This window comes from Nematolebias whitei, chromosome 16, assembly GCF_014905685.2.
Source record: "Nematolebias whitei isolate Nwh7 chromosome 16, NemWhi1, whole genome shotgun sequence".
Taxonomy (NCBI): domain Eukaryota; kingdom Metazoa; phylum Chordata; class Actinopteri; order Cyprinodontiformes; family Rivulidae; genus Nematolebias; species Nematolebias whitei.
Window position 1 is genome coordinate 27,335,542 of NC_056513.1, and position 14,035 is coordinate 27,349,576.

The following is a 14,035-nucleotide window of genomic DNA, read 5'->3' on the forward strand; positions in this document are numbered from 1 at the left end:
ACGAAACGTTCAGGACTCCCCCACAAGTCGGGAGTGGATATTTTGAGCGTGTGGTTCGTGTTGCAGCAGCAGCAGCGCCGCCAGAAGAAGCTGCGTCTTCTCCTCGGGTCTCTGCGCCGCGCGGAGTGACGAGCGCGAGGAGGAGGGAGCCGCGAACTGCCTGCGCGTGGAGTTGCAGAAGCTCAGAGGAGGATAACGGGCAGGGAAAGCCGGGAGGCTTCTTCTTTCTCTTTGATTTTTACTGCATATTTAATCATTTTATCACTGTCCGACTGCCTCCGGTACCGGCTGGACGGTTTGCCAGATGGCTAGCTCCGCTGCGTGTGGAAATTTCCCGAGTGGTGCTCCGCCGCAGGAGCGGAGCCATCCGGCTGCAGCCTGCCAGGAGGCACAGAAATGGATCGAGGTAAGCCAGAGGGCCGTGCAGAGCCACGCTGCTGCGGTAAATCGAGGCTAGTGTCTCTCGTGACAAGCGAGGTGGGAGGATATAAATACACCGCCGGGTCGTCGTCACCTGCTCGGGCGGACTGGGCAGCAGTGAGTGTCGGGTTACTGTGTGGGACAAACCGCTCGCCTTCATTCACGAACTGTTCTGTCGCCTCACAAGTTTGCACGTGCGCTGTTTGGACCTTTAATTCGTTTCAGGCTAGAATATAAGCCAGTGATCTATTTAGTCTCGGCCCGTTAGCTGCATCTGTTTGTTTATGGTTTTTAGCTAGCAGTCGAAACGCCCCCTTTGAGTTTTTCCGGGAGTGAGGGGATTCCGGTTGCCATGGCGATGAACCGGGGCAGAGATGGCACACTGTAACATTTGATCGCATCGAAAGAGATTATCGTTTTATGGTTTGGTGCACCGCTTCCACTGTCTGCTCGGCTATAAAACGCCTCGCTCCATCAGCCTGAATGGTGAATCATGACCTATTTTTTCCATCAACTAGAATATATGAGCAAATAAAGCCTTGGGCTACAACAACATGATTCCTGTGTATAGCTGCTTCAGAGGGACTTAATAGCAAAAATACTCAGACAAGACATACAACTAGACATTTCCAGTAATGATCTAAGCCAGGGGTCTTGTTTTACAGAAAGGGAAATGGAGTAGGGCTGATCCTGAAGCAGGAGTTGGTAAAGAATGTAGTTGAGGTGAAGAGTGTTCGATAGGATGATGTGTCTGAAGGTAGAAGTAAAAGGTCTAAATACTAAATGTTGTCAGTGGTTATGCTCCACAGGTGTGATGCGACATAGAGGAGAAAGAAAAATTTTTGGAAGGATCTGGATGAAGTGATATAAAGTATTCCCAGGGAGGAGCGAGCGGTGATCAGAGCAGACCAGAATGGGCATGCTGGTGAATGAAACAGAAGGGATGAGGGAGTGATGGGTAGGTTTGGTGTCAAGGAAAGATAGGAAGGACAGATGGTGGTGGATTTTGCTAAGAGAATGGAAATGACTGTAGTCAACACTTATTTCCAAAAGAGGGAGGAGCAGTGACCTAAGAGTGGAGGAAGGAGTACACGGGTTACATTCTGTGTAGAAGAGGAAACCTATGGGACATTGGGACTGTAAAGTTGAGACAGGGGAGAACTTGGCCAGACAGCATCAGATGGTTGTGTGTAGATGACTATTGCTGTGAAGAAAAGAAAAACAACAGTAAAATCAGAGAAGAAGCTCAAATGATGGAAGCTGAGGAAGGAAGACTGTTGTCAGGAGTTCACAGAGGAGCTGTTAAAGGCTGTGGGTGGTAAGAAAGAGCTTCCAGATGACTGGACTACTACAGCAACAGTAATTAGAGAGACAAGTAGAAAGGCACTTGGTGTGTCATCTGGACAGAGAATGGACGATAAGGAAGCCTAGTGGTGGAATAGTGAAGTTCAGGAAGCAATTCAAAGAAAGAGATTAGCCAAGAAGAAATATGACAGTGAGAGGACTGAAGAGAGGAGACAGGAATGTAAGGAGATAGGACGTAAAACAAAGAGGGAGGTAGCTAAGGTAAAGCAGAAGGCGTATGATGAGTTGTATGGGAGGCTGGACACTGAAGAAGGTGAGAAGGACTTGTACTGATTGTTGAGACAGAGGGATCAGGCTGGAAAGGATATGCAACAGGTTAGGCTTGTGAAAGATAGGAATTGTAATGTTCTAACAAGTGAGGAAACCATGACTGGAAGATGTTCCTGTTTTTAGTGTTCTACATTAGGGCCATCTCATATCGTTCACGATAATACCGGCAAAAAAAAAACTTGCCCGGGAAAATAAATGATATCGTGATATGCTAATTTCATGACGTAAATATGTCATCCCACCAAGCAGCAGATTATGCTGCGATGAAGGCATGAACAGAGACATCTGAGCTGTGCACTGTTTTAGAGCGAGAGGGACGCAGACACATCTGAGCTGAGCGCTGTTTGTCCCGACAGTTTTTGAGCCGGTCAGCGTGAGGGAAGACGTTGCTTTTAGCTTTTTAGCTAGCGCGCTGCTAACTTGGAGTTACGTCAGTGCAGGCGGGTGGGGCGGGGGTGCGTTCAGCTTGGTTCGGTAGACTGTGCGCTTGGTTCTGTTGACGCAGCGGGGCACCCCGCTTGTTTAATGGCAGGGGAAACACTGAACGCATCGACCAACGATTCATGGTCAAGTCGGACCGCGGAGCCTGACCTGAGTCTGACTGTGCACTAACGGCACCTTCACTTTAGTTTTCCTGATGGATTTTGTTCTATATTTTGTGCAGACTTTTTCAATCTAAATAACAGAGGGATCATTTTTATTTTTTTATTTTTATACTTTGAGACTGAATACTTCACTAAATAAAGTAATTGCAGTAAAATTAACCCTTGTTTTTTTATATAATACTGCAAAGCAACATGTTAATTTTGTCAAATGAATATGATTTCAGTTTGTTGTTTTTTTTGTTATTCACGAAATTTATCGTTATTACCAGAATGCTCTGAAATATCACAATATTATATTTGAGCCATATCGCCCACACTTATTCTACACCGCCTTATGATCTAGCTGTTTTTTTGCTGCTTTTCCTTTTATTTATCCTTTTAATTACCATTTTATTTTCACGTTAAAAAAAATAATAATTGTACGCATCCTTTATGATTGTCTGTTGTTGTCATTGTTGTCCATTGTTTCAGGTCTCTCTTGTAAATGAGTCCCCGAGGCTCATTGGGATTAACCTGTATAAATAAAGGTTGAATGAATTTTGAGAAACTAATGAATGAAGAGAATGAAAGGTAAAGAAGAGTAAAGGCCATAGAAACTGTGGACCAGGAAGTGAGAAAGATTAATGATGAAGTTCAGAAAGCTTTTTAAAGAATGAAGAAGGGGAAGGCAGTAAAACCTGATGACATACCAGTGGAGGTTTGAAAACACTGAAATGGCAGTGAGTTTTTTTTTAACTCAAATATTCAATGGCATATTTGAGGGTGAGAAAATGCCTGAGAAATCAAGAAGTGTGCTGCCGCCAATTTTTAAGAACAGGGGTAATGTACAAAGTTGTAGCAGCTACAGGGGAATTAAGTTGATGAGCCACATGATGAAGATCTGGGAGAGAGTTGCAGAAGTAAGACTTAGTTGAAAGGTGACTATTTGTGAGCAGCAGTATTGTTTCATGCCAAGAAAAAGCACCACAGATGTCATCTTTGCTATAAGGATGCTGAGTACAAAGATGCAGTAAGTCGGACCCCTTCAGGGCGGGAGTTGGACTCCACCAGGGCTGCCCGTTGTCACAATTTTGTTTATAAATTTCAAGGACAAAGTTTCTCAGTGCAGTTAGGGACTAGAGAGAGTCCAGTTCAGTAGCCTCAGGATTCCTTCTCTGCAATTTGCGGATGATGTGGTCCTGTTGGTGTTATCGTGCTGTAATCTTCAGCTTTCGCCGGAGTGGATCGCAACCAAGTGTGAAGGGCTGGGATGAGAATCAGCACCTCCAAATCTGAGGCCATGGTCCTCAGTCAGAAAAGTGGATTGCTCTCTTCGGGTTTAGGGTGAGGTTCTGAGGAGTTCAAGTATGTTGGGGTTTTGTTCACAAGTGAGGGAAGAATGGAGATTGAGATTGACAGACGGATTGGTGCAGTGTCTGCAGGAATGTGGACCCTGTGCCAGTCCATTGTGGGAAGGAGGGAGCTGAGCTGTAAGACAAAGCTCTCTGTTTACCAGCCGGTCTATGTTCCTACCCTCACCTATGGCCACAAACTTTGGATAGTGACCGAAAGAATGACATTGAAGATACGGATGACTGAAATGAGTTTCCTCCGCAGGGTAGCTGGATTCTCCCTTAGAGATAGGGTGAGTTGTTGCCCCTGTGACCTGACTTCAGAAAAAGCGGAAGATAATGGATGGATGGAGTACAGAGAGGGTCAGAAAGAACTTCAGTGTGTCTTTGTGGATTTAAAAAAAGCATATGACAGGGTGCCAAGGGAGGAGGGGTGGAATTGCATAAGGAAATTTGGACTTGCAGAGAAGTATGAGGTATGTACGAGGACAGCAAGACAGTGGTGAGATGTGATGTAGGAGTGACAGATGGCTTCAAAGTGGAGGTGGGATTGCATCAAGGATTGACTCCGAACCCCTTTTTGTTTTTTCTGGGGATGGATAGACTAACAGATGAGGTCAGGCAGGAATCCCTGTTTGCAGATGACACTGATCTGTGGTGAGAACAGGGAACAGGTGGGAGAGAAATTCGAGAGGTGGAGGTATACACTTGAAAGAAGAGGAATGAAAGTCAGCCGTAGTAAGACAGAGTACATGTGTGTGAATGAGAGGGAAACTGGTGGAACAGTGAGGCTACAAGGAGCAGAGGTCACAAAGGTACAGGACTTCAAGTACTTGAGGTCCACTGTCCAGGAGTGTGGTAAAGAGGTGAAAAAGAGAGTCCAGGCAGGATGGAGTGGATGGAGAAAAGTTTCAGGAGTGATTTGTGACAAAAGGGTGTCAGCAAAAGTTAAAGGAAAAGTTTACAAAACAGTGGTGAGACCAGCTGCATGGTTTGGTTTGGAAACGGTGGCATTGACAAAAAGACAGGAGAAGTAGCAAAACTGAAGATATTGTGGTTCTCCTATGTGACAAGGATGGATTAGATTAGGAATGAAATCATCAGAGGCACAAGACAGATTGAACAACTGGGAGATAAAGTTGGAGAGGCCAGACTGAGATGGTTTGGACATGTCCAGAGGAGGGACAGTGGGTATGTTGGTAGAAGGATGTTAGAAATGCAGCTGCCAGGAAAAATACAAAGAGGAGATATATGGATGCAGTTAGAGAGGACATGGAGGTAGATGGAGTGAGGACAGAGGATGCAGAGGACAGAGATAGAGGGGGATGACTCGCTGTGGAGGGAAAAGCCAAAAGAAGAAGAACTAAGCCAGCCGTGTCCAATCCTGGTCCTCGAGGGCCACTATCTTGCATGTTTTAGATGTTCTTCTGCTTCATCACATCTGAGTTGAATCAATGGGCAATTAACAGGCTTCAGCAGAACATGAAGCTGTAATTCAACCATTAAATTGTGTTGGAGCAGGGAAACAAGTAAAACATGCAGGGTAGTTTGAGGACCCAGGTTTGACATCTCTGATTTAAGCTAAGAAAATGTATCTTAAATTTGATGTGTAGATGAAGAAGTGTAAAGAGAACCAAACTCAAAAGAAATGTTAAAAGTTGCTGTCACTCAGTGGTGCTGATATATTCCTGTGTTATAATAATGTTTGTCATTACTGTAAAACTTAAGCATTCCCCTTTATTATATATAGAACTGGATTTCTTGATATCAGTCTGACATCTAAAATTCAAACATGGCTCATTTTGAACCTTTGGAGATGGAGAATTTGAAAATACCATTAAATTAACATTGAAAAATTCTTAATTGACGGATTTTGTCAGCACGGGTCACATTTTTGATTGTGTTTTTCCAAAGTCTTATTTTCAGTTTACTGTTTCAACCATCTTGTATTTGATAAACACTAGAGCACCTAAAAGTTTGTTCAAATTGTTCTTGTATTGCAGGTGGCACCGTTTATAAACCCAGCATTGAATCTCTGTCGTTCTTGCCCATCAATGGATGTAATGATGATTCAGTAGCTTTGTATGGGCTGACGACAACAGCATCTGTTGCTTTTTCTTAAAAAAAAATCAGTGCTGTGTACAGACTGGGTAGAAAAGGTTAAAATTTAAATCGAATGTTGTATAAAAGTCTCACACCAACAGCTTTTTAACCCCTCGCCTCTGTTTTTATTTTGGGTTTTAGTAACATTTTAAAGCGCAGCACAGTGAAGTGAATATGCCACAAATCAACACATATAAAAAATGCAAACTATGGGATTTGTATTCTTTTAATGGTTTGTTTAATAAATTAGTTCCTAATCTGGGTATAATGCCCTTCATAACAGGGCTTTAAGAAACTGAAAGCTTGAATAGCGATAAACATGCTAGGGTCATTAAAGGTCAAATTCCCCTTCAGTTTGACAAAGTAGCACAATGGTTAGTGGACTGGTGGTTCATTGATTAGCACCGTCACCCCACAGTAAAATGGTTTAACCTACTGATTGGAGGGACCGTTTCTGTATGATGTTATCCCTGGAACTGTTCACATTTTCTTCTACATATGCTAAAAATACACATGTGCTATGTTCTTAGGGTGACTATAGTTCAGAGGTGAGAGTCTGACTACCTGTCCTAGTGCTGGCTCATCTGTCTTGAGTATGAATGTGCAACATGTAAAGCAGGTGTTACTAATCAGTGCAAGCTGCTGAAACAGATCACCATTTAAAAACATGTTTTTTTCTGTGGAGAGGCAGTGATTTTCAAGACATTGGGAAGTTTACAATTTGTAACTCCACAAGTAATCATAAAAAAAAGCATATTTATTTGCTTCCTTCTTGAATGTACAGTTATTTAAATTCATGCTCAATAATCCAGGTATAAAATCCAACAATGTTCAGTCAGGTCATCTGGACGGTTTCTTTTTTTGCTGAGACGTTTCGTCCTTCTTTGCCACTTTGGCATGACTGTCTCAGAGAAGTTGACGGTGGAGAGGGTGGGCCCCGGAGACCATCTTAGCACCAGCAAACCGTTTTTTTCCCCACTATGGAGTATGCTGTTAGTGGGAATCATTTCTGTTTGTTGGTGGCTCCTCAGATCGAAGAAGTCCTTTGGATAAAGGACGAAACGTCTCAGCAAAAAAAGAAACCGTCCAGATGACCTGACTGAACATTGTTGAGTTCGTCAAGAACACATTGACGAAACGTGACATTGCCAATAGGACGATATTAGCAACTGTTGTTAATAAAAAATACCTTTCATTTTATTTATATAATGTAATGTTGCCAGAAACCTTCTTTGTTGGAGAAAATGTCTAAATGTTTATTTGTTAGACCACAGAAATCGTTAAAGGTTTAAAATGTGTAGAAATGTGATTTTTAAATGGGCATTCATCTGACTGAAGGCTAAGTTAGCCGGACCCTTTTCATCATGTTTCACCTCAAATTATTTTATTATTGATTTTACTTTGCCATGTTTACTAAGATGGTGTTTCCTTCATTGTATGCATATTCATTTGGTGTGCCATCCAAAAGATGAAACGATTGGATTAAGTGGTTTTTTTATATTCTTTGCAAACCATGTTAAATAAAGCAGTATTTCCACCAAACTGGTTGCACAAACAATATTAATGTATTTTCTATCTTTAGGGAAAGCCAAGCGTATTCTCTTTGTTCAGTTAAAAAATAAAAAAACAATACGCTGTTTAATTTTTTATTACCTAAATTTTAAAGAATTTAATTATTCTTAAGCCTACACTAAAGATAAAACATTTCTCCCTAAATTTTAATAAATCTTGTTGTCTGGGAACGATTGTAATCTACAGGAAGCAACTCTTCTAGACTTCCAGAGTTTAGTCTGAGATAAAGCAGCATTTTTTATCAGTGAGGACAGTCGACTCTGCGTTAATGCTGACCTCCTAAATCCTAATCTCTCCTGCTGCGTGTTTGCTTTGTCGTCTTCCTGCCCCCTAATTCTCTGGTTATTTTCGGTCTGGCTGGGCTGAGTCTTTTTCTGGTGATATATTTATACTCCCTCACAGGTGGGGGAAGTTTCAGGGTTAACCAAGCTGCCCTCTGTTCTCACGCGTCTTGGTCATTTCTGTAAGGTATGCAAAGCCTATGCACACTCACACACGTCAGTCAGCGCTGAACATCCGCCACGCCCTGGTTGGATGGATGACACCGGTCACTATGGGAACATAACACCGGCGGGCTCTCAGGTGTTTCAAGGGGGCAGTCAAGCAGTAGGCTCTATATGGCCAAATGATCTGTGCAGGAAATAGGCTCAGCACAGCCAGTCTATTTGTACAAACAAGAAAAGACCATTCATTTACGATAAAAAGCATCAAATTAATTAACTGTTGCCACAATGAGCAGGTTGAAGTTCGAGTGATTTCAGTTAAGCTCTACTGTTACTGACTTGCACACTTCCATACAGAACATGGCAAGAATGAGACACACACACAAAAAAAAGCAAGAACGTGTGTGACTGAATGTGTGTGTGCCAGATGTCACAGCTGTTCTAAGGAGATTAACTCTTCATTGTCCCAGACAGCCGACTGTCTGTCTGAGAGAGTGTGAGAGCAGGGACTCGCAGATTTTCCATACATCCACTGTAGTGCTAAGTAATCAAGTATAAAACAATGACAACATAGACTTAACGTTGGCATGAACACAATACATGTTTGTCATGTTTCAAGGGTTTCTGACAGTTGCTCAGTGGCTGCAAAGTGTGCTTTTTTTATTATTAGTTGTGGTAAGGCCTGTCGCGATAAACAATAAATCAATTAATCGCATGATAAATGAAAATTATCGCCCTCATTTTCATTTATCGGCTTTATCATTTCTTCGTGTCTCTCTCTTTCTACTGAAGACACTGGATGACAAAAGGCTCAACTCCGGTGCTCTTCATTGACCCCTACTTTTCTCTTTTCTCTTTAAAATCCATTTTAACTCCTTTTTCTTAAAGAGACACGCTGCACACTCCCTCACTATCCATCCTTCGGTTCAAACAATTTTATACTGCCATCTAGTGGTCAAAAAAGGTACCACGCAAAAAAATAACCAACATTTCTTCTTAAATTTGACATGAGTAATTATTGTAAAATTTCAAGCAATATTATCGTTTATCGCAATAATTTCTGAGACAATTAATCGCCCAGCAAAATTTGTTATCGTGACAGGCCTAACTGTTGTTAGCCGTTATTAGCGATGTAAAGATTTTCATGTAAAATTTCCTGCATGTTTGTGGATTTGAGATACTGTATACCAGAAAACAACTTGCGTACTTGGTGATTTTTACAGCGCCTTAAAAAAGTATTCAAACCTTTTGAACTGCTCTACATTTTGTCACGTTATAACCGCAAACCTGAATATATTTTACTGGGATTTTATGTCCGTCCGTCCGTCCGTCCATCCATCCATCCATCCATCCATCCATCCATCCATCCATCCATCCATCCATCCATCCATCCATCCATCCATCCATCCATCCATCCATCCATCCATCCATCCATCCATCCATCCATCCATCCATCCATCCATCCATCCATCCATCCATCCATCTTTTACCCACTTCTTCCTTTTCGGGTCATGGGGGTCACTGGTGCCCATGTCCAGCAATCACTGTTCAAGAGGCGGGGGACACCCTGGACAGGTCTCCAGTCCATCACAGGGGGTCGGGATTTTATGAGACAAACACAAATTTAACGTCATATTGTAAAGTGGAAGGAAATCATTTTTTTTTTTTTTTTTTACAAATAAAATCTGAAAAATGCAGCTTGCATTTGCATTTAGGCTCCCCGAGTCAATTCTTTGTAGAACCACCTTTTGCTGAAATAACAGCTGCAAGTCTTTTGCAGCCTGTAACAGATTTTTAGTCTAGATTGCTCTGTATTTAGCTTCCATCTTTTCATCAACTTTGACCAGCCTCCCTGTCCCTGCTCCACCCTCCACCACCATGTCTCACAGTGATGATTGTGTGTTCAGGGTGAGGTGCAATGATGGTTTTCTGACACACATAGTGCTTTGCATTTAGGCCAAAATCTTCACTTCTGGTCTTATTTGATCAGAGCATCTTCTTCCACATTTTTGTTGTATTTTCTACATGGCTTGTGATAAATTGCAAACAGGACTTCTTGTGGTTTTCTTTCAACAACTTTCTTTTTGCCACTCTTCTATAAAGGCCAGGATTGTGGACTTAATGTCTAATGGTTGTTCTGTGAACAGATTCTCCCACCTTAGCTGTGGAGCTCCATAAAGTATCTATATAGGTGGGCTTTTTGAAATAAGGCTGTCCTTGCCTGGCCTGTCAGATTAGGTGGACGGCCATGTCTTGGTAGGTTTGCACTTTTCCCATACCAGTCCATACTGTATTATTTGGTCTTCATGATGCTGTTTGATCACTATGTTCTATAATAAACTTCCATATGCCTTCACAGAACAATTAAACTCAGGAAATCAGGTAATCATGTCAAATAACCCTACTTTAATATCTCTTGTATAGATTGTTAAAATCATGGTTTTATCGCTTTAATTGACAAGACTTTTTGTAATGTCACTACTTTCTGCATCTTTTTGTTTTTCTCTACATTTTGTTTCTGCAACCTCTCGTTCTTTACTTCTTTTTATTGTTAAAATAAAAGTTTGACCCACTTCTGCTGTTTGCTTGCCCCTTCACACACATAGAGAGACACTTGGGCTTACATGGTAGCTGCTGCTGCCATTCAGCTAGCCTGCACTAAGCAATTCATCCACCACGCTGGCAGACACGTCTCAAATTACTATCACTGGAATTAAAATACCTTCACGGCTTTTGGCTTGAAGGTATTCGATGGTTGCCTAAAATGCCGCCCCTTCTTTTACACGTTACAAATGTATACAAAGTTGTTTTTTAAGCTAAATGTTTGACATCTGTGTCAAAAACACTCAGGCCAGTTACATCGTTTATGTACCAGTATTGCATTTCAGTTTCAGCACACTTCAGCCAGTTGTTAGGCTCCTCCACCCTCCGCCCACTGTCTGTATTCTGCATTCTGCACACGAGCTGTACACTAAACAAAAAATACTTGTCCTACTCTCACCTAAATGCAGCGCTCTCTTCTGGGAATGAATTATGCATGATCAGGCAGTAAATGTTTCAAGACTGTGACTCTTATTGGGGGATTACCAATTTCAGCTCTTGCTGCAGGAGGAGTGAAGTCAAATCCATAACACGTAAAAGATGCAAATGTTGCAAGTGTTAGTGATGAAAAGCAAGTAAAACAGAAGGGATGCCAATGGGAAACGTCTGGTCATCAGGTTTGTTACATAAGACAATAGCACGCATGGTACATGTGCAAAAAACTGATGTAGAGATTTGAAAATAAATTGTAACATTGATACTGGAATACAGAGCAAAAGAGGGAAAGCAAAGGCACTTATGTGCAGGGCGAATAATCGTCCCATTTAATCAGTTAAATGGTTTGTGTCAAAAAATCAATTTTTGCTAATTTTTTGAGATTATTGAACCCCTTCTCTAAGCAATCACTCACTGGTCATCAGCTGCTCTGCTTTCTAAATAATTAGCTTTGGCAGTTTAAAAGCACATATTGATCAAAAACAGACAATGAGCTACATATTTGGAGAGTATGGGCCTGCCATTAATAGTTTGGGTGCTAACTGTAATCTGTGCTAATCTGGTTTAGACATTTTAAAAGCAACACTCTCTTTCTCTTTTTAATCACTGGGTTTGGTTACACTACAGATCTTTCTCTTTCTGTATGTGGATTTGTATTTTGGAAGTATGCATCTCTTCTGATTCTCTTTTCGTTTCTTGCACATACAGGGGGGAAAGTAGTCCAAGTTAGAGGGTTGACAATAGTGTGATTTATGATGGCATCTTATTTTTTTTTTTTTTTTTTTTTGATGGCCTCCCTTCTCCCCTTACAGCCATCCTCTCCACACCATTATTTTTAAATATTTATTATAGTTACATTTTAGTGTAGGGTTTTTTTTTTTTTTTTTTTTTTTTTTTTTAATAGGATAGGAAAAAAGAAAAGACAAAGTAAGACTCCAAAATATAAGAAATATATACAAATAGAGCACACGTCAAAACACCCGGCCACTGTCTGTTCACCTGCAAAGAACATGACAAAACACAGCAACAAAATACATATGTATAAAGAACTTAAAATATTCATGGCTTTGCAGTAAGTTTCAATAAATATATATACCCATACCTACGCCTATATACATACATACATACATACATACACATGAATATACACTCACATACATATCTATATATCTACATATAAAGCCTACATAAACATCCCTGCTTCTATTTGTGTGTGGTTGTGAGCATGCATAAGTGTATAAGGCTTCTCTAATAGAACATTTATTAGTAATTGTGAAGCAGCAGAGACCCGACCCCCAAGACCAGAGGCAGACGAAAAAGTGGGGACCAGAGCCCAAGACCCCAGGAGGGACCCCGACCGCGGAGCCCCCAGAGCCACCCACACAGGGCGAACCACCCACCCACCCCCCAGAAGGGACCACAGGGGAGAACCGGAAGATCCCCACCAGCAACCACATACAGTGACCCCCCGGGGCCAACAGCGACAAACTCATAGGCCTCCGTCGGCACCCGCCACACCGATGTAGGTCCAGGTCCAGGCACCGAGGCCCGGGCACCGAGGACTCACACCACCCAGGCCAAGGCCCGACAGGGCCAGAGGACCCGAGCCCCACCAGGCAGACACCAGGCCGAGCCGACACACGCCCAAGCGCCCAGCCCCCGATACCAAGGGCCCCAAGCGCGCCGGCAGGCAAGGGCACACCCCACCAGGGGGCCGCGCGATAGGGGCGCGATGCCAAGCACCCCCAGTTGTATCAAAGAGGGGGCAGTCCGAGTCTCGGCCTAACAAATACCCATTCATACACATACACAATCACACTATCCCAACCTCAATCTCACATTCATTCACTCAAAGACATACAATAACGATACATTTCATTCTTATTCCCGATACACACTCTATACCCCCCAGGTCCAAGACATGTACCCGCCCTCTACAGGGGGCAGCCCATGCCCAAACCCAGGAGGTAAACCCATTCATTCTTGAGTGGAGAAGAGCCAATACCCCAGACCCGGCCCAGGCCATGCCCCGCCGACAGGATACCCCCCCACCATGAAGAGGACACGCCACCGACCACCCCCACACACCGCCAACAACCAAGCACGCACCCCCAGCCGACCGCCCGCCAGGCCCCGGCAGCCACCCCGGCCAGCGGGCCAACCATGGCACCCAAGAGCCAAGCTCAGGGGGTCCAAACAACCCCAGGGAGAGCACAGCGCCAGCACCGCCCATGGCAACCCCCAGACCCTGAACCCCCACATAGTCCTGGTCAACACCCGACGGCCTGCCCTTCTCCCGGACCCCACCCCCGGAATGGCAGTCAGGGAACTAGGTGGGTAGGAAGAGGAGAAAAAAATAAAATAAAATAAATAAATAACTAAAAATAAGACCCCGACACATACACCCCCACCCCTAGATGTGCTGTTGATGTGTGTTGTTGTATAGTGCCATTAAAAAGGAAAGAAGAAGGAGCAAAGGCTGGCATGGTGCCAGTTTCCCCTCCACCCCAACTCTATCCAAACCCTAGTGTCTAAATGCAACCGTTGTGAGCACAGGCACAGGGGGTGAGAGTAAGGTCATCCCACCACCCATAGCCATGTGCCCACCTCAAATTCCTATATATGAATGTCATGAGGATGTTATGAATGAATGTCTAAGGTGTACAATAAAATTGAGTCCCAGGTGGCTATGGTCAACAAAGATGTAAAATTGTTGCAGCACACCCGAGCCCAAACAACCCTAAATGTATGGAATTGAAATGAAGAGGGTGGAGGTGCATGGTGAGGGATGGGGAGAAATAACTGTGAGAGCAAATGCTCCCACAGGGGGTCAGCTCCCCCACTGACCCAACAGCCCCCCCCCCCCCCCCCCCCCCCCCCCCCCCCCCCC

At 43.2% G+C, this 14,035-nt stretch overlaps 1 protein-coding gene across 1 annotated transcript in view; it reads left to right on the plus strand.

Annotated features, from left to right (window-relative positions):
* The window catches only part of LOC119422466 (LIM and calponin homology domains-containing protein 1), a 58,511-nt gene continuing 44,476 nt past the window's right edge, over positions 1–14,035 (plus strand). Inside the window, exon 1 of the mRNA XM_037689840.1 lies at positions 1–406. Coding sequence (XP_037545768.1) covers positions 305–406 — 102 coding nt within the window. The 5' untranslated portion in view covers positions 1–304. The remainder of the gene's footprint in view (positions 407–14,035) is intronic.